The 21,849-nt window shown below is 33.7% G+C and overlaps 1 protein-coding gene across 1 annotated transcript; it reads right to left on the bottom strand.

Annotated features, from left to right (window-relative positions):
* Positions 1-1,375: 1,375 nt before the first annotated feature.
* On the bottom strand, positions 1,376-20,568 carry LOC142222199 (decapping and exoribonuclease protein-like). Its single transcript, XM_075292213.1, has 4 exons — positions 19,965-20,568; positions 10,698-10,845; positions 2,750-2,960; positions 1,376-2,012 (listed from the first exon to the last, which is right to left on the bottom strand). The coding sequence occupies exons 1-4, from the start codon at positions 20,461-20,463 to the stop codon at positions 1,791-1,793; spliced, it is 1,080 nt and encodes a 359-aa protein (XP_075148328.1). The 5' UTR covers positions 20,464-20,568; the 3' UTR covers positions 1,376-1,790.
* Between the last annotated feature and the right edge of the window lie 1,281 nt (positions 20,569-21,849).

Below are 21,849 nucleotides of genomic sequence, written 5' to 3'. Positions count from 1 at the left end.
GCAAGTAGGCAACCCCGATTAACATTTTATCGCGTGCAATAGTTACCTCCACAAATAAACATTCAACAACATTATAGTTCTGGCCAATATGCACCACTTTGGAATTCAACTCGCCGGACGCAAACAAAACCACACCCTCTCCCCTTCGATCAGGCCGATCATTCCTGTAAACGGGGTATCCTGATATGTCTACGTTAACATTGTGAGGCTTAAGCTATATTTCACTGACACCTACTATATTCAAAAGACTTCCTTCTATAATATTTTTTATTTTAGACAGCTTGGATGATGACGGTTGAATGTTAAAGCTTTGTGAATTAAAATGACCAATATTTAAATTATCTACATTTCAAGATAATTTAAAAATGGCTTAAATGGGATCGTAGGAATGAGCTGTCATGTGCAATGCTAGATATATTATGAGATGATTAAACATTTATAAATTCTTACAAATATCAACATTTAAACGACTATCACATCACATTTAACATAAATTTTTGTATTAATAAAATAATGATGTTGAGTTACAAGTAGCAAGTTACATGTTGCAGCGTCTATGTTTTTATTCTCGATGGAGGCAGCGTATCTGGAAAAATATCTGAAAAACTATCACTTTATTCCATTTGGAAAGTCAAAATTTAAGCGAAATAATTATGTTTTCAGCACTTTGTATGGGCTATCCAGAACATCGTTGCACTGGTGTTCTATCCAGAACATCTCATCAGTGCAAGTCGCGCCGATCTTGCCAGATTGTGTTTTGATAAAGTGACGCTTCATCGATTCACAATAGCACTTTATTGTGACTAATTTATCGAAAAACATGAAATTCAAAGTGGTATAGTGTCACAAATAATCGCAGCAGTAAATATTTATTACTAATTGGAGCATTTCATACATTAAAAATGCAAGATTTCACTTCTTTTCTGTGATTGTTTTTGAACAGCTGATGACAGTGTTGCATATTTTTGGTGATGTCCTGGATAAACGAGTACTCTGTTTTCTTTTAGTCCTTCACGGCTTAGGGTATCCAGTGCTAAAAGAAAACAGCCCTATTATCGTTTTTATTTAAATAAATTATAATAAGCTAGTTGCGCTTTCACAAAATATAAAATGGATCTTGTAACAATAGTGATGGCAAAATATGTGCATGTACATTTTGTAATTTCTGATACGCTTCCCCCATCACAGTTGGCGATTGTTGCAGTGTCACTTACGAGTCTGTGGTAGCGATGAAATGGAACTTTGAAATGCTGGCGGGGGTTTTTTTTATTACTACAAATCTACTCACCAAACTTTGTGAAGCTAACATGGTGGGAAGTATTTGTTACCGCTAAAATCATAATTTCGCCCATAGTGCATTCGCACTATAAATAAATTCTTATACTCATATTTAAATTATTTATTCTAATAAGGCAAAAAATTTGTTACACTTAAAAACTGGGAATACTGAATAATTTGAATCATGAAAAAGTACAATTAATTACAATAAACACAGAGTTACACAAATATTCGAAGTAAAGAAAATCGATTAATTCAAAAAAATGTAAATATATTCTTATAATAAAAAGTTGGTGGATTTACTGGAACAAAAAATATATATTTTATATAATTTTGCCACTTGATAAAATTGAAAATTGTCTCCACTAGTGAGATGTTATATAACATAAGGGTTTTGATTATATATTTAATTTAAAGTAATGAATCGATTTTAAATTTAAAATCGCGCAAAAAGAATTGTTGTTAGACGTGTGTAAATTGATCAAATATTCGTATAGAAAAACCATGTATTATTATATTTGGTTTTCTTTGTTTACAAAATCGCTATACTTTTTAGGAATGAACGATTTTTCCGATTTGCCTTCGTATATTTTATAGCTAGTTGTTTTGTCTCTAGCTTTGAATGTAAATTCATAGACCGTGTCTAAACAATTGACATTGGACATTGCTTGTTCAACTTGTTCCAAAAAATAATGTAAAAATCCAAAGGATACACTGGGCTTCCAGAATTGTTCCTGCAAAGAATAAAGCAAACATATGTATATTAACTGCATTATGAAATGGAATTTTTATGGTTTTAAGGCTTTGCTTTACAAGTCTTGTGGAATGAGCGCGTACTATCCCATTCTCATGAATGATGGAAATCTTCTCAAAGTGAATTTTGGCTGAAATCTAGATTTAAATTGATCGGTTTTCTCTTAGCAAATTGGCGTGCAGTCTACGTGAAATCGACGTGCCAAAAATCGTCGACAGCACGAATCGGCGGATTCATTAGGACTGTTTTCTTTTAGCACTGGATATGCTAAGCCGTTAAGGACTAAAATAAAACAGAGTACTCGTTTATCCAGGACATCTCCAAAAATATGCAACACTGTCATCAGCTGTTTAAAAACAATCACAGAAAAGAAGTGAAATCTTGCATTTTTAATGTATGAAATGCTTCAATTAGTAATAAATATTTACTGCTGCGATTATTTCTGACACTGTATCACTTTGAATTTCATGTTTTTCGATAAAATAGTCACAATAAATTGCTATTGTGAATCGATGAAGCGTTACTTTATCAAAACGCAATCTGGCAAGATCGGCGCGACTTGCACTGGTGAGATGTTCTGGATAGAACACCAGTGCAACGATGTTCTGGATAGCCCATACAAATGTTGTATCCAGTGCAAAAAGAAAACAGCCCTATTGTTTACCCAAGAATATATACAAACCAATAATGTGTGTGAAGGGGATATTATATGCTTACCTGTGGTATAGTAGACACTTTTATATATTCGATTGGAAGTGTCACATTTCCATCATCGTTCTTATAAGCCACATAAAGATCATCTACGTTTGATAAATACGATTGTATCCAAAATTTGAGTAATTTGCGCTGCTTTACCCAAGGATTCAGATTTTTCCACAATTGTTTAGTAAAGACGAAACGACATTTGTCCAAAGCATCGATATCATCACTGAAAACAACAATACAAATGCAGAGAAATAGTTTAAACAAAAACCTTTTCGCAAGGCAAAACATTAAAGGTTATACCACGATTACAAGCAAACGTTATATGGAATTTTAAACTTTAAAAAGAAGAAAATATTATTAAAGGTACCCAAAGTGTTTTTTATTTTTTAATTTTCTTATTAAAGTACTCAATTCAATACTAACGACAAAATTGTCTATAGAAATAAAATTTTGACAAAATTTTCTATAGAATTAAAATTTTAAAAAAATATTCTATAGAAATAAAACTTTGACAAAATTTTCTATAGAAATAAAATTTTGACAAAATTTTCTATAGCAATAAAATTTTAACAAAATTCTCTATAGAAATAAAATGTCGACACAATTTTCTATAGAAATAAAATTTTGACAAAATTTTCTATAGAAATAAAATTTTGACAAAATTTTCTATAGAAATAAAATTTTGACAAAATTTTCTATAGAAATAAAACTTTGACAAAATTTTCTATAGCAATAAAATTTTAACAAAATTCTCTATAAAAATAAAATGTTGACATAATTTTCTATAGAAATAAAATTTGGACAAAATTTTCTATAGAAATAAAATTGGGACAAAATTTCTATAGAAATAAAATTTGGACAAAATTTTCTATAGAAATAAAATTTGGACAAAATTTTCTATAGAAATAAAATTTTGACAAAATTTTCTATAGAAATAAAATGTTGACAACATTTTTTATAGAATTAAAATTTTTTCAAAATTTTCTATAAAAACAAAATATTGACAAAGTTTTCTATAGAAATAAAATTTTGACAAAATTTTCTATAGATATAAAATTTTGACAACATTTTCTATAGAAATAAAATGTTGACAAAATTTTGTGTAGATATAAAATGTTGACATAATTTTCTATAGAAATAAAATTTTGACAAAGTTTTCTATAGAAATAAAATTTTGACAAAATTTTCTATAGAAATAAAATTTTGGAAGATTATTTTTGGCTCGAGTGGCAACAATGAATATGAACCGATATGGACAAATTTTTGCGTGATTGGGGATCAGCTATATATAACTATTGACCGCTATGGACCAATTTTGGCATGGTTGTTAGCGGCCATATACTAACACCACGTTCCAAACTTCAACCGAATCGGATGAATTTTGCTCCTCCAAGACGTTCCGCAAGCCAAATCTGGGTATCGGTTTATAAGGGGACTATATATAATTAAAGATCGATATGGGCCAATTTTGGCATGGTTGTTAGCGGCCATATACTATCACCACGTTCTAAATTTTAGCCGAATCGGATGAATTTTGCTCCTCCAAGGCGTTCCGCAAGCCAAATCTGGGTATCGGTTTATAAGGGGACTATATATAATTATAGACCGATGTGGACCAATTTTTGCATTGTTGTTAGAGACCATATACTAACTCCCTTTAGTGAGTGTGCAAAATACCTTGGCGTTATTTTGGACAGGAAGCTGAACTTTAAGCTTAATATTGAAGAAAGGGCGAGGAAAGCAACGGTAGCTTTATACTCGTGCAAAAAGGCAATAGGGAAAAAGTGGGGACTAAAACCAAAAATTGTGCATTGGCTATACACGGCAGTGGTTAGACCTGGAATGCTATATGGTGTTGTAGTCTGGTGGCCGGCACTTCACCAGTTTAGACAAAGTTCAGCGTATGGCGTGCTTGTGTATCTCAGGTGCATTCAGCAAGACTGGAACAAATTCCCTTAATGTCATACTGCATCTATTGCCTTTAGACATTTTGGCCAAACAGTCAGCTGCAACAACGGCTGTGCGGTTGCGCGAGCTATGTCGGGAAAAAGTTACGGTCCCAGTTCGGTCCTCAAAATAATGCCAGATGTGCCTAACGTAGTGGATTACACTTTGGCGAGACCACTTTTCGACAAAAAGTTTGAGACTCTAATTCCCAACAACAGTGAGGCGTGGTGTGCACACCCTCACAAAAAATCGCTTCTGTAACATATACTCCCAAACATATTTTGCTTCAAGCATATACATTTTTGGGTATTGCCCAATCATTTATATGTTTGATCTCTTCCAATATATAATATGTTTGAAAGCATATTGGTCTAAACAATATATGTTTGGGTAGTCTAAGTTCCAAACATTTTGTATTTTTGCATCCAAATTCAATAATGTTGTCTTCCAAAAAACAATATGTTATTTTGTGAACATATAATATGTTTGGAAGCATTTTGCACCCAAAAATATTATATGCTTAAAAAAATTCTCCCAAACAATATTGTGCTCAAAATTTTATTTATTTATTTATATATTTACAATCATAATGAATTATGAAAATAAACAGGTAATATAGGTGCTAACAACATAGGTTTTCGACCTGAATGCTCAAAATTTTGTTTCTGCCTAATTGTATATTCCCCCCACATCTTTCTCACTTCCACGACATTTTTTAGTTCTTAGCTCCTTTTTCTGTAACACAAACATTGTAGAAGAAATTATTCAATTTTTTTTATTTTTTACCTTTTATTTTTTACCTCTTTTACCTTTTGCCGGACGGGGATTCGAACAGCGGACCACACAGTTTGTAAGGTTCAAAGAAGTAGCTGATCAATTGCCCAAGGAAAAATAAAATGTTAATTTTGTAATAACAAGCAACAACCACCAACTTAATTCAATATCGCTCCCTGTTAAATAGCGCTCCAAGCTACTAAACACATATATGTTTATAGGCTATTTCTAAATTAATATATGTTTGCATCCAAGCATATTATATTTACAAACATTTTATGTCCCAAACATAATATGTTCTAACATATTAACATATATGTCCCAAACATGTTATGCTAGTTTATGAACATTATATGCTTGCACTCAAAAATATTGTGTTTAAAAATTTGTGTTCCAAACATATAATGTTTATAGCCAAACATATGAAAAATAGTCCTTTTCATCCGTGCACGGACCCCGGGGAATAAAAGATATATAGATTTCTACACTGATGGCTCCAAATTGGATGGCCAAGTGGGTTTCGGAGTATATTCTAAAGACCTGGAAATCCTTGGACTCTGTGTTCCTCAACACGAAAACGGCCATCGACTGCAGATATTCACCTAATATGGTTGCCTGGCCATAGGAACATACCGGGGAACTGCGAAGGAGATGAGCTAGCAAGGCCAGGAACTACCTTACATATTCCAGGGGAACTAGAATCTGCTGGTATGCCTCGGGCTACCTGCAAGCTCTTACTGCGTGAGGCTGTCATGATGGCAAATGTTGGATGGGAGAATTGCCAGGGTTGTAACGACACCAAGCAAATATGGCCCCATTTAAACTTAAACCGCACATTAGATATGCTAGTGTTCTCGAGACGCCAGATATCACTCCTGATATCTGCTATAACGGGTCGCTGCCTGATAGGCGATTTTGCAAAAACTATTGGTGCCAAGTATAATGACTATTGTATGAGCTGTCATGATGCGGAGGAAAAGGATTCAATAAAACACCTCTTGTGTGAGTGTTCTGCATTTTGTGTAAGGCGTAAACAAATTTTAGGGGCATATAGCTCAGATTACTGGCGGACCTGGAAAACGTTAACTTAAGCAGTCCGCTAATGTTTTTGGAACAATCTGGTTGGTTCAACAGAAGAAAATAATCGAGAAGGCTCAGCGGTTAAAACTGGAAGTGCCCATATGTAATAGGTACTTTTAGTTAATGTGGTATCACAATGGACTGAATAGTCTAAGTGAGCCTGAATCTAACCTTACTCCATGTACCAAATTTCAACCGGGGGCCAAATCACCGCATTCGTCATCGAGTCCTGTTTCGTATCGAGAAACATTTCGATCGCTGTAAAATTTTGGATCACCGCATTCGATCGTAATTTATTTTGTCTACTACTTTTTTTACATTGCTGTAAACATATGGTAATAAGAAATTGGAAGCAAAAGATGATTTCAAAATAACTTTTTGTGATCAAAATATGTATATGGGTAAAAATTATTATGAATCCATGTGTTTTTGTTTTCCTCGTCTTCGGATTCAGAGGATGAGTACAAAGTGGCATTAATAAGGAAAAATATTCGGGACAAAATCAGTCGTTTAGCATTGCCTGAAGTGCATTGCCTGTAAGTGATTCTATTTTAAAGTTAGTGCTTTCAACTAATTGTTTTTTTTTTTTTTTAACATCCATAGATTTAAAGAAGCTTTTAAATATGTTCTTGAAAAACAGTATTTTTCATCCGTGTGGGGATCGGTTTATATGGGGGCTATATTATAATTATGGACAGATGTGGACCATTTTACATAGTTCTTAGAGACCATATAACAACGCCACGTACCAATTTTCAATTTCATTCCGCAAGCCAAATCTGGGGATCGGTTTATATGGGGCTATATTATAATTTTAGACAGATGTGGACCATTTTACATAGTTCTTAGGGACCATATACCAACGCCACGTACCAAATTTCAGCCAGATCGGATGAAATATGCTTCTCTTAGAGGCTACGCAAGGCAAATCTGGAGGTCCGTTAATATGGGGGCTATATGTAAAAGTGATCCGATATGGTCCATTTGCAACACCATCCGACCTACATCAATAATAAGTACTTGTGCCAAGTCGATAGCTTGTCTCGTTCGGAAGTTAGCGTGATTTTAACAGACGGACGGACATGCTTAGATCGACTCAGAATTTCACCACAAGCCAGAATATATATATACTTTATGGGGTTTGAGAGCAATATTTCGATGTGTTACAAATGGAATGACAAAGTTAATATACCCCCCATCCTATGGTGGAGGGTATAAAAATTTATTAATCATCACAACAACAGTGGATAGGAGTGCATCATAGTCTCCGAGCCGAGTCATCAACAGTTATCAAAACGATCTCAGGCGTTGGTACCCGAATGAATCTCAATGCTACCATTGAAACATCTGGGAATACTGAAAGTACTCGACCAGACTCCTCGAAAAGTTCTTGGAATCATTCATTATATCCGTAATAGGGTGATTACAATACTGAATCCAGACAATGACTCGAGCAAGGGTGAACCGTAAAGAGCGATCAGTAGCCAATATAATACACTGAAGAAGAATTTTTCTGATGCAAACCATCAATATGCATATATATGCAAGTTCATAGTACAACAACAGCTTTGCAACCATTACGACATACATAAATAGAGGACTCATCCATTCCAAGCCGTGTCACAGGACGTTCCTCGTGACTCTTGACCTATCCATAAGGTTTGCCATGCCTCCCAGTTAGAGGCCGTCGGATTTTTAATTATTTTAATTTTCGGTACATGTGCTAGTCGTACGTGTAAATAACAAACAAGATAGTGTAAAAGGGAGTTCTCCAAGGCGGGGAGATATCTCGGGCACTGTTCAACTCCTAGCTATCTTACTCTCTCCTCAACTCCCTCGTTAATATTGTATTATATGTGGACGACCGTAAAGTCATGGCAAAAACATCTATCTTCCAAACCTTACCAGTTTTTAACTTCGAGCAATTTGAGGATATCTGCCACAAAATCCTTAGCGACACTATGCATGTGCAGCCAATGTCAGCGACACGCAATGGAATAATGTTGCAATGTGTCTCCGCAGTACTCCCCTGAATCATCTTTATTTGAAGACCAAGATCTTCACCGTTATTAGCATTATTACATGTTACCAAAGCAATATCTCCTGGGTTATCATCAAAGTTTCCACCCAGAAATGTATGGGTTGATGCACGGCAGCCTCTAGATCAGGCTGGTCTGAACACAATTCAAATATGAGCACTGTGCTAGATATCGAACAAACTGTGGAGTGGATTACAAAGGCCTTCGGCTGTATGCCCTAGAAAAAAGCCAAGGAGGAAAACTCGACCGCCATTGTGGTCTACGGAGCTAAGTAAAGGGTGATACGGTCAAAATTTGGTCAAGGGAAATCGCGTGTAAATCGGTGAAATCATTTATTTAAAAAATCAAATTAAATTTCTTTTTCAAGTTCAATTAGTATAAAATTCAGGAAAAATATTCAGTTAGGCTTTCGCTTTTCCAAATCCGAATTGCCGGGCCTCACGCTTGACACCTGCCATCAGATTTTGTACAGCCACCTTGTCCACCTTCTTCGCCGCAGAAAGCCAGTTTGCCTTGAACTGCTGCTCGTCCTTAGCAGTTTTTTGGTCTTCTTTAGGTTCCGCTTGACAATAGCCCAGTATTTCTCAATTGGGCGGAGCTCTGGCGTGTTGGGAGGGTTCTTGTCCTTGGGAACCACCTGCACGTTGTTTGGCGATGCCAAATCCGGCCAAAACAGTACGGAACAACCGTGTTTCTTCACGAAAAGCAGCAGACGTTTATTCAAACACTCTTTCACGTAAATTTCTTGATTGACAGTCCCGGAAGCTATGAAAATGCTGCTTTTCAAGCCACAGGTACAGATGGCTTGCCAAACCAGATATTTCTTTGCGAACTTTGACAGTTTTATGTGCTTGAAAATATCTGCTACCTTTCCCCTTCCTTTTGCCGTATAAAAATCCTGTCCCGGAAGCTGCTTGTAGTCGGCTTTGACATAGGTTTCGTCGTCCATTACCACGCAGTCAAACTTCGTCAGCATCATCGTGTACAGCCTCCGGTATCGCGCTTTGGCCGACGTATTTTGTTTATCATCGCGATTTGGAGTCACTACCTTCTTGTAAGTCGATAGTCCGGCTCGTTTTTTGGCTCGATGCACGGTTGTAGACGACACACCCAGCTTATTTGCGGCATCTCGGAGAGAGAGGTTAGGGTTTCGCTTGAAACTATCGGCAACTCTCTTTGTCGTCTCAGCGGCTTCCGGTTTTCGATTTCTCCCCGATCCAGACTTCCTGGCTGTCGACAAACGTTCCCCAAACACTTTAATTACATTTGTAACGGTTTTGCGTGCGAGTAGCTCGGATTTTCGCGATGCGCGAGCAAAATTTTGATACGCTGCTCTCTTGCTTAGACGGCCATTTGACAACTGAAGACTGAATTCCAAAATCAAAATAGGAGCAACATTCTACACACACACACCTTCAAAATGAGGGGTGTTCAGGTTTTTTAAATGCAAAATTGAAAGAAATACGTCAAGTTTATATTGACCAAATTTTGACCGTATCACCCTTTAATATGAGGTAATCCTGCAGGAAGCTCTTAAAATGGCAAATACCACCTGAGCTCCGGAGGATGAGGACGCTTATAAGATAATTCCACAGATATAATCTAACTAATATGCATTTTTAAATGAAATAATGTATATGGCAATTCTTTTCAATAACGTACTAATACCAATTTCTTAATCTTCATGTCCAATAAGCTCATATAAGAATTGTAAATTTATGTAAAGCTTTTAATTATTATTATTACTATTATTTTTTTTTTTTAATTTCAATAAAAATTTGACTTTTTATACAAAATATATTTAGGTATTTTTTTTTTTTGGCAAATCTAGCGGTTTTTGGTGAAACAATTCTGGCAATGCTGATTGTGATATCACACGTGGCCCATATGTTAAACTCACTGACAAGGAACCCCATTCTATTCACATTACAGTGAAACCACTTTAGAGCGCTTTAGAACGCTCAGAAATGACACCAGCATTACTGAGAGGGGATAAACTACCGATTGAGCTATTTGTTATTAAAGGCATTTATCTAACATTGAAACTCAGACTGCTCTCATAAAATAAGTTGGAATAGATACAAATTATACAATAATTGACTATGGCTTCCAGTACTTACAAATTTTCAATTTTTTTATCCGATATGATACCCTGAGCTTCACCGGCATACAAAAGAGTATATTTTCCAATTTTGCTTTGATGTAGTACAGACTGTCCCATGGTCCGATTTGGAATGTCGTCGATGTTTGGAATTTCATCAGGAGAATCTAGAATATAAATACAAATGTACAAGATTTATTTAAATTATTTAAAAATAAAGTTGAAAGGCGGCGCCTTACGCCCCCTTCATACTAAATTGGTAGTGTCAGTTCTACACAGGTAAATAACAAGTAGATCAAAAAAGAGCGATTTGGAACCATTGTGCAATGTTACCAGGCCTGGATGACATCAAAAAAGTGGTAAGTTGTCGTATAAGCATTAATAATTATCATAAAGTATACGCTCTCATATTCCATCAGATAAGAGGTGTGCAAGTCATCGTTGCCACAATGAATTTTTATTGTGGACCAAAATTTTTCCAAAATTGGACCAAAACTCGTACCTGCGGACCATTTTTCCCAAATTAAATTAATATAATTTAAAATTTTTCTCGATAGAAAATTTTGTCAAATTTTTATTTCTATAGAAAATTTTGTCCAAATTTTATTTCTATAGAAAATTTTGTTCAATTTTTTTTTCTATAGAAAAATTGATCCAAATTTTACAATTTCTATAGAAATTGTTTTCAACATTTTATTTCTATAGAAGATTTTGTCAAAATTTCATTTTTTAGGAAATTTTGTCAAAATTTCATTTTTTCAGGAAATTTTGTAACAATTCCATTTCTATAGAAAATTTAGTCAAAATTGTATTTCTATAGAAAATTTAGCCAAAATTTAATTTCTATAGAAAATTTAACCAAAATTTTATTTCTATAGAAAATTTTGTTAAAAATTCATTTTTATAGAAATGTTTGTCAACATTTTATTTCTACAGAAAAGTTTGTCAAAATTTGAAAAATTATCGGTTTGACGAAAATGGACCAAAATCAACTAACTTCCGACCATCGGACCAAATTTAAAATTTAATATTTTAAATTTGGTCTGTATATTGTTCAACAATTGGGAAATTTAAAATAGACAAAATCTGGAAATGTATCGATGTATGCTTCGAAATGTGAGCACTGTTAGAAAAATATGTTTTTCATATGTTCCGATATAAACAATATGTGTTTCGGGCACAGTTTTTAAACACAATATATTTAAGTGCAAACATGTAATGTTCCTAAACTAACACTTAATGTTTAGGACACATATGTTAATAAGTTAGAATATATTATGTTTGGGGCATGAATGTTTTATAAAAATAATATGTGTGAATGTAAACATATAAAAATTCACAAATTTCGAGTAAACATATATATGTTGTGATATTTTATTCAGAGGGCGACAGAGAGAAAGAGAGTATAGAGATGGAAACGGGAGGGTTGACGAAAGATATCAACATAACACAGCGAGAGAATGAAAAGAGAGCAATTTCTGTGAAACCGCTTGTATGTTGTTTCGGAAAACTGTTTCATGATAAGGCCAAAAATTTGATATGCTTAAGTCTAAATATTATTTAATTTGAATATTAGAATGAGTATTCGGAGTAAAGAGAATAAACATTCGGAACCAAGAGAATAGACATTTGAAAAAAAAAACAGAGTGTGTTTTCGTCTTGAGAGCAGCATTTTATGTATGTGTGGACATGTGTTTTGTTTATCATTTTGGCATTATGGGCACAATTTTTTTTTCTTGGTTCGTTAAAAGAAATCGGAACGTATGCCAGTGCTGCCAGGTTAGGGGTTTTCCCCCCAAATTTAGGGGGTTTTTTCACGTTTAGGGGGATTTTTAGGGGTAAAATTTATTTGGGGGGATTTTTGGGGGTAAACAATTATTTCAGACCTTATAAAGTGGAGCAATTCTCAAGCAAATTCGGAACAATTCTAGCATGAGTTATGAGAAAAAGATGCGGAAAGTCAACAAGAAGATCCTAAATACAAACAAGTATCCAATAGCATTATTTTCGTTATCTTTTTTAAACTCTTCTGTTGAAAGGGCATTTTTAATATTTGACAAAATTAAAAACAATCGTATTTTAACTTAGCAGCTGAAAGCTTTTTAAGGGTAAGCCCGCTTTTTAAATTGATATACATATTGTACTATTACATCCATAAAAAAAATAATTTCCTCAGGGATGAAATTTTGTTTTAAAGTATTTTCTTAAATAGCAAATTTTATTTTTTATTTACTTCAAACGAAAAAAAATTTTAGCATCAAAAGAAAACTTAGTTTTTCTAAAATGTCGTTTCTCAGGAAAGAACTCTTCTTTCAGGATATATATTTGTGTTAAATTTAATTTTTAAAGTGTATCACTACAGGATTTTTTTTTCATGTAATTTTGGGACCACTTTTTGTACTTTTATACTCTGAATTTTTTTGGGGGTTTTTGAAAAAAGCTTAGACCAATTTAGGGGTTTTTTTCTTAAGATTTGGGGGAAGAATCAAAAATCACCTGGCAACACTGACGTATGCTAACCCAAAGATAATTGAGAAGAAGATGCAGTCTTGTCATAGCAAAACTGAAACACCAGAGGACTCTGCCAACAAAATATCATAAAGTTTGCGTCGACGTGTCTCTCAAATGTACTGCCGTTTGCGTCGGAAAATATCATAACATTTGTGTTTTTCATAAATTTCTGAATAAAATCCCACAAAAGCAATACCAAAACGATTGTAGAAAATTAAAATAATACGTATGTGTATATTAAAGCGAATATTCATTATGGTTTTATGTGAATATTGCCGTTTAAATTTATTCCTGGGCAGAGCTGCTTTGGAAAAAATTGACAAATAAAACAATTTTTTTTCTCATAGCCCTCTACGCATTGACATTTGTTTTCTCTTTATAAGAGCACGATGCTTAATCTTGTTATACTCAATTATCTTTGGCTAACCACTGCTCCACGTGGCCAACAAATGTATGTTTCTGTTAAATAATGTTATGTTTGCATGGGCTCGTGGGCGCTGCAAACTATGCTATATAAATGTAACTTATAACGATAATTGTCTATTGGTGACTATAACAGCTACGTAGCTCAGTGATAGTGTGTTGGCTTACAAATTGCATGGTTCCCGGTTCGATTCTCCGTCCAGGTGAAAGGTAAAATTTAAAAAAATTATAAAATTTAATAATTTCTTCAACATTATTTGTATTACAGAAAAAGGTGCCAAGAACGAAAAATTTCGTGGAAGTGAAAATTATGTAAGGGATTGAGCACAATCTTCTTGGGGAGAAAATTCTTCCAAGCATATAATATGTTTGGGCCCAAAATGCTTCCAAACATATTATATGTTCAGATAAAACAAACATAATATTGTTTCGGCAATATCCAATAATATATGTGTTTCCTGCAAAATATGTTTGGAACATATGTATGTTAGAGAAGCGATTTTTTTTGAGGGTGAGGAAATGTGTTACGGTTCGCAAGATTAATTGAAGTAATTCTTACCATCAATTGTGAGGACCATTTATTTCGATACTTTTCTGTCAAAAATGAATTCAATATCTCAAAATATTTGATTTGTCATAATAGTCAATTAAACTACATCAATGTTTAATTGACTATTGTGACAACATTTTCGTAAGGGGTAAAATCTACAATGTTTGTTCATTATGAATATACCTCAAAAATATAAAAAATAAATTCCTGTAAATGGGAAGAAACCAGAACATTTAATTCAATTATATATAAACATAGTTTGCAGAAATACCGCATGGTAATTGGGTAGGGGGAGATGACAAACCCATAAAACCCCTGTAGCTACGCCTATGCCATTAATCTAATAGCGACAATCAAAGTTTTGCTCAAATGCAAAAATAGCAAGTAACTACCATCCGAACTATGCTTTGATTGACACTATAATTTTCGTGATTGAAGAAATATCAATAAAAAAAATATTTCTTGTTTGAATCAGACAAAATATCTGGGTATGATAAAATGCATATTTGCTTGTCGAAAGTCGGTGGTATGATCTGTGAAAATTATACGCAGTTATTCAATATGATCGCCTCAAACATGTTTCAAGACTATAATGTTACGTTTTCGAAGAAGAGATTGAATTTTCTTGATAGTAATCAAAGACAATAGACTTTAGAAGATGGGAAATTGGCTTGCGTCATACCAAATGTTGCATTTACCATGTTAGTTTCACGCATGTTCGTTATTTTTTTATTTGTTTTTCGTTTTTATTTTTTAAATGAAAAAATTAATTTTCTTAATGAAACAATATTAAATTTTAGGCAACAAAAAAAAAAAAAATAAATTTTCCCCTTTAAGGAAATTTATTTCGTGTACTTGTCGTATACGCGTTTGCTTCGAGTATGAAACTAATACGGTGTTCTCACCAAGCATGTTTTGGGGTTTGAAATGTTTTCCCTTTATAAGCACTTCAAAACGAGTCGTTTTCGCCATACTAAAAAACAAGTTCAAAACACAAGTTTTCCTCCAAAACACGTCAATTTTAGAATGTGAACCCACCTAATTTGGAATATAACATACCCTATCCAAAATATATGTCAAAATATTGAAATAAGCTTCATAGAAAAAAAGAATAAACAAATGCTTTTAAGAACATGGACATGTGAAAATAACATAAAAAATTATTTCCCTTTGCGCCCGCGGTAATTATTTGGACATAGGTTACATATATGTGAATTTCGAGTAAATGTGAATTTCTAGTTTCCATGGTAACTGTCAAACTAAAATATCTCAACTTGGTGTGAACGGTGAAATGTTTTGGAACAACGAATGAGGAAAACGAGTTGGTGGGAACATAGCACAAAACAAGTTTTCCTCTAAAACACGTCAATTTTAGAATGTGAACCCACCTAATTTGGAATATACCCCGAATAACATACACTTTTCACAATATATGTCAAAATATTGAAATAAATTTCATAGAAAAAAAGGAATAAACAAAGGCTTTGAAGAACATGGACATGTGAAAATAACTTAGAAATTTGTTTCCCTTTGCGCTCGCAGTAATTATTTGAACATACGTTGCATATATGTGAATTTAGAGTAAATGGGAATTTCGAGATTCCATGCACGCACAGAAAAACCATGTTTGGACATGGTTGCCGCATCCACTTAATGCTTATCTAGAGCATGTAATTGTCGCGAAAACCATGTATTTTATCTTTGTAAAAATAGTTTTCGAGCGGAGAAAAATGTATGGTGGCAATAAGCATTTGAATGGTTCTCACTTACCGCAAACATGTTCTATCATTTAAATGATAGAATTTGAGACCATTAAATGGTCGGGAAAATCATGTACCTGACCATTCATATTTTTTTACTTTTTTACAGGGAAAAAAGTATTTTTATAGGTTAAGTATAGACATGTCTAGAACCATTACATGGTCATAAAGACCATTTACATTTTTTTCGTGACCATTTAATTTTTTAAGTTTTTTGCAGCGAAAAGAATTTTATAAAAACATTGAGTATGTACACACGATTTTCATTTTGCGCGTCAGTCGTGTGTTGATTGTTTCTTTTCTGTGCGTGTATATAAACTGTCAAAATACCAATAACTACCCTTCTTAGAAATAGATAATAGGCGTTTGTTATTATTAAATGAGTTCTTTTTTTTCTATGGGTGCAACAACACCAGTCCGGTGATTCACCTTAATATATTTGTGCTAGCAACTAATGAGACTAGAAAAGAAATAAGGGGAAAATTAGCGGCGTAAAACTATGAAATCATTGACGACTATAGGTTCACACATGTTGCATACAAATTTCTAACACAAATGAAACTAAGATGAAGAAGAAAAAAAAAAATAAAATAAACAGGAGATAAGAAAAAAATTAAGAATTTCGTGAGATTTTCCTTAAAAAAAAAAACACAAATGCATATGGCAAACGGATTACATGACCTACTGGTTTATATGGAATATTTGGAAAATTTCTCAGCTTCTTAATCTATTGATTTGATTGATTTTATTTGGTTTTGGTTCCACATATGTCAAAATGTTTTTCAATAGTTTTACTGGGCATACAAAACAATGATGGCATACAAAGTAATCGGCATACACATGACTTACACAAATGAACATTTTGTCAAAAATTTATTTCTATAGAAAATTTTGTTAAAATTTTATATCTATAGAAAATTTTGTCAAAATTTTATATCTATAGAATCTACCATCTACCAAACAGTAAATAATCTACCATTTTTTTTTATAGAATTCTTCCAACCATGGCAACCGCGCCCATAAACCTTTGTATGCTAGGTGGGCATGCTAGCCAAAGACAATACACTTTAGAAGATGGGAAATTGGCTGCTGCACCCAGAAAAAAGTGGCCCCTTCTTTAAGTTAAATTGAACTCATGTTGAAGAAAGTTGAACTTCGTATAGCACCAAAGAAATTTTTATTTGTTTGAACGATGTGATTTTCATAGAAATAAGGTAGAATGGATTCCATATACGAGGGCGGTTCGGAAACTTCTTAGCCTATCAATGAAAGAGAATAGTTAGTTTTTCAAAAATATTTTTATTTTTCAATATAATCTCCTGAAACTTTAACACACGCTTTTCTAGTAATTCTATCCCTTGATTAAAATAGTTCTTCAAAATAGTGGTTTACAACTGTAATTGCATCTCCATTTGAGGTAAAACGCTTGCCAGCAAGGAATTTTTTTAGATTTGGGGACAATAAAAAGTCACTGGGAGCTAAAACAGGAGAATATGGTGGGTAGTCAAGCAACTCTTACTTTAATTCGTTTTTTTTTTTTTATTTTAGCCATTGTTAAAACACTATTGTGCACTGGTGCTTTGTCTTGATGAAAAATTATTTTTTTGTGTTGTAAGCCAGGACGTTTTTCTCGAATTTGTACATTTAATTGATCCAAAAGGTTGCAATAGTACTCTGAATTTATTGTTTTACCCTTTTGCAGATAGTCAATCAATAAAATACCTTTGAAGTCCCACAAAAACCGTTGCCATAACCTTACCAGCCAATTGAATTGTTTTTGCCTTCTTTGGGGCACTTCCTTAAGCTTCAGTCCATTGTTTGGATTGTTCTTTTGTCTCTGGAGTATAGTGGTGGTTCCATGTCTCATCAACTGTTATGAAACGACGCTTAAAACGATCAAAACAAGCTTGAGAAATGTTCATTCTTATGCGTTTTTGATCGACTGTTAACAAATGCGGCACCCATCTTGCAGAAAGCTTTTTCATCTGTAGTTCTTCATGCAAAATTAAATGGTTTCGATCATTTGAGATGCCCATGATATTAGCAATTTCACCATATCAATATGAATTTCTTGTCCCGATAAACCTTTTTTATGTAAATATTTAATGACAGAACGCATTTCTAATTTTTCCATTGTAAAAAAATTGCGGATGCGTCTTTTTTGAACACCTGTTTCTATATGAAGGAGTTGCAAGCTCGAAACAAAATTTAACATGTGTTCATAATAGAGATGGAAGTTTCCAAAACACTTAACTTTTTTCCGTTTATACCGCGCTTTTTGTGCTAGGCTAAGAAGTTTCCGAACTGCCCTCGTATTAGTTAACATTTTCCTACATTTATGTACCACTATACTACAGAATGGAAAAAATAATTGAATTGAATTCATATATGGAATGATTTTATTGAACTTTTTTCATTCATTTGGACAAATCTTGTATATTTGTGGTAAACCTTTTACTTCAAAATTAGAATTGCTTACCTTCATTTTTAAATACAATTTTATTTATTTATATAGGAAATTTTTTCTTCAATAAAATACATGTTTTATTAATATATTAAATATACTTATTAAGAATCAAACGCATCGAAATATTAGTTTATTATTCTCCACTGTTTCCATGTAATGTTATCAACTGTAGAACGTAATTTTTTTCTTCTTATTGTACCTTACACTTTTAATAAGTTGCTGCCTAACGATTTTGTCCTTTCAATACCTACAAATATAAAAAAAAATTATAAATCAATTTTTTCACAAAAGGTTAGCGTTACTGAATATTACCTGATAATTGAAGATTCCAAAATGAAGACGAATGAAGGGGTTATTATTCTGCTGGTGTTTTCTTTCTTTATACACCATCATGGACATTGATAGACTTATTGTTTGTTATGTTTAATAATTTTCAAAAAACGAAATTTTTTCTCACTAATTTAAATAACAAATATTTTATATATTTTATTATATTATTATTATATTACCATACCATAACAACACGATTCCAACTAAAAAAAGTATAAACGGCCGTAAGTTCGGCCAGGCCGAATCTTATGTACCCTCCACCATGGATTGCGTAGAAACTTCTATGATCTTCTACTTATATGGGGGCTATGTACAATTATTGATATGGACTAATTTTTGTGTGATTGGGGATCGATTTATCTGAGGGCTATATATAACTATAGACCGATATGGACCTAGTTAGGCATGGTTGTTAAGGCCATATACTAGCACAATGTACCAAATTTCAACTGACTCGGATGAAATTTGCTCCTCCAAGAGGCTCCAAAACCAAATCTAGGGATCGGTTTATATGAGGGCTATATATGATTATGGACTGATATGGACCACTTTTAGCATGGTTGTTAAATATCATATACTATCACCACGTACAAAATTTCAACCAGATCGGATGAATTTTGTTTCTCCAAAAGGCACCGGAGGTCAAATCTGGGGATCGGTTTATATGGGTGCTATATATAATTATGGACTGATATGAACCAATTCCTGCATGGTTGTTGGATACCATATACAAACATCACGTACCAAATTTCAACTGAATCGGATGAATTTTGCTCTTCCAAGTGGCTCCGGAGGTCAAATCTGGGGATCGGTTTATAAGGGGGCTATATATAATTATGGACCGATATGGACCAATTTTGGCATGGCCATTAGAGGCCGTATGCTTACACCATGAAACAAATTTCAGCCGGATCGGATGAAATTTGATTCTCTTAGAGGCTCCGCAAGCCGAATCGGGGGATCGGTTTATATGGCGGCTATATATAATTATTGACCTATGTGGACCAATTTTGGCATAGTTGTTAGAGACCATATACTAACACGCCGGAAACGAAACGAAAACGCCCTTAATGGAAATAAAATGGCTAAATTAAATTGATGAACATTTTTTCGAAGGAACTTTGTTCTGGTTGCATTCACTACTTACCCGAACAAGCGGGCAGGCAAAGATTTATAAGTGTTACAAACACAATGAGATCATCCATGAAATTAAAGTTTTCGCAAAAAATAAACATTTCAACATACCTGAAAATAACAATTGTTGCAGTCGATCATGGTGAGAACATGTATTATTTAAATACGACAACACGCCAGTCATGTAAAGCTCATTGTTGTAACGAGAAATCCATAAATTGAAATCATATTTATTTTCATAAGGCCATTCCATTATTTGGGTCAAGGCACGTCGTCCAGTGTACACTTTCACCGTACTATGTTTATTTTTAACAGCATTGCTGCAATTTGATCCTTCGGTAGACATCATATAACTTAGAGGCAATAATAACCTCGACTGTCCAGGTGAAAGTTGCCATTGTATGTCATCCACGAAAAATGTAGAATTCAGATTAAGGGGATAATCCTGTGGCTTTGGCATTTTGAAATACTTAATATATTCGGCTTTTGTAACGTCCTCTTGGTCATAGGTATAAAAAGCAAGAAGATTTGGACGATGCATAAAAACTTTACAAATTTCAAATGATTTCAAATCGTGCCGAGTGATTCGGAAAAAGAAAGTATTATTCATTTTTCGCTTTTGTTTTTTGTTTTGCAGAAAATAAAATGTAGATTGTTACAATACTTTTTATTGACTTCAGTAGAAGATGACTCGAGCTAACACAATGGTGAACAAAATTGCTTTGAAACCGGGGATTCCCTCGTTTACAGCGTTGCCATTTTGGTCCGATCGGACCAAAATTGGTCCAAAAGATTTTTAAGTGTGTAAATATAACCATAGCGATAGGCGGTAGGCGAACACTTATTTACGTGTATTTCTTATGGGAAGCCCAAAATCCGCGACGGCTAGCGGCGTGTCGCTAAACTAAAACTTATTCTAACTCCTTGGCGAAAACTGGTATAGTGTTGCCATCGCTTATCAATTTTTTTTAACTCACCACTAGGAATTGCTGTTACCTGGACACGTGTAGATTATTTTTTCTTGAAATAACTCAACAAATAACAAGCCATTGTATGTTTTTATTGGACTTCATTGTTTAATATTGTCAAAGCATGCTGTATTGACAAAAAACGGTAGGAAACGTGAAAAAGGGAATTATTCGCCGTCAAGCTTATTGTATTTGCCGTTGCGGCAAAAATGTTTCGCCTACCTCCTATCGCTATGGTTATATTTACACACTAATTTTTAAATTTGGTCTGTTGGTCGGATCAAACGGAATTTTGTCCATTTTGGTAAATTTTCATAAATTTGGTTGTTGAGGAATCTTAAATTCTTCGGATAAAGTGGATAGTATGATCGGCTTCCGCGTCGAAAACCATAATATTTCCACGATTATTATTTTTTTTTAATCAATTAATTTTATAAAGCAGAGTACTATGTTCAGTTTTCAAGCTGAAAACCAGCTTGTTTTCACGGTTACTTTTTTAAATCTAATGAATTTAGAAATATAAAATTATTTGCAATCAATTCCTTGGATCTTTTCCATCCATTATTTGGTAAGATTTGAGCAAAATATAAACGTCTTCACAAATATATTTGTACTTTTAATTTGGTGTTTTGGTGAAAACCCCAAACATAACAGGTTGGCTGATAATTCCCCGGTCTAACAAAGTAAAACACATTTTTTTTGTCAAAATTCGTTTTTATTATTCAACATAGTTCCCTTCAAGAGCAATGCAACGATTATAACGACCTTCCAATTTTTTGATACCATTTTTGTAGTACTCCTTCGGTTTTGCCTCAAAATAGGCCTCAATTTCGGCGATCACCTCTTCATTGCAGTCCAATTTTTTCCCTGCGAGCATCCTTTTGAGGTCTGAGAACAAGAAAAAGTGGCTGAGGGCCAGATCTGGAGAATACGGTGTGTGGGGAAGCAATTCGAAGCCCAATTCATGAATTTTTACCATCGTTCTCAATGTCTTGTGGCACGGTGCGTTGTCTTGGTGGAACAACACT

The sequence above is a fragment of the Haematobia irritans genome, chromosome 1, assembly GCF_050003625.1.
Source record: "Haematobia irritans isolate KBUSLIRL chromosome 1, ASM5000362v1, whole genome shotgun sequence".
Taxonomy (NCBI): domain Eukaryota; kingdom Metazoa; phylum Arthropoda; class Insecta; order Diptera; family Muscidae; genus Haematobia; species Haematobia irritans.
Note: the sequence above shows the minus strand (reverse complement) of the source record. Positions and strands in the feature narration are given on the sequence as shown.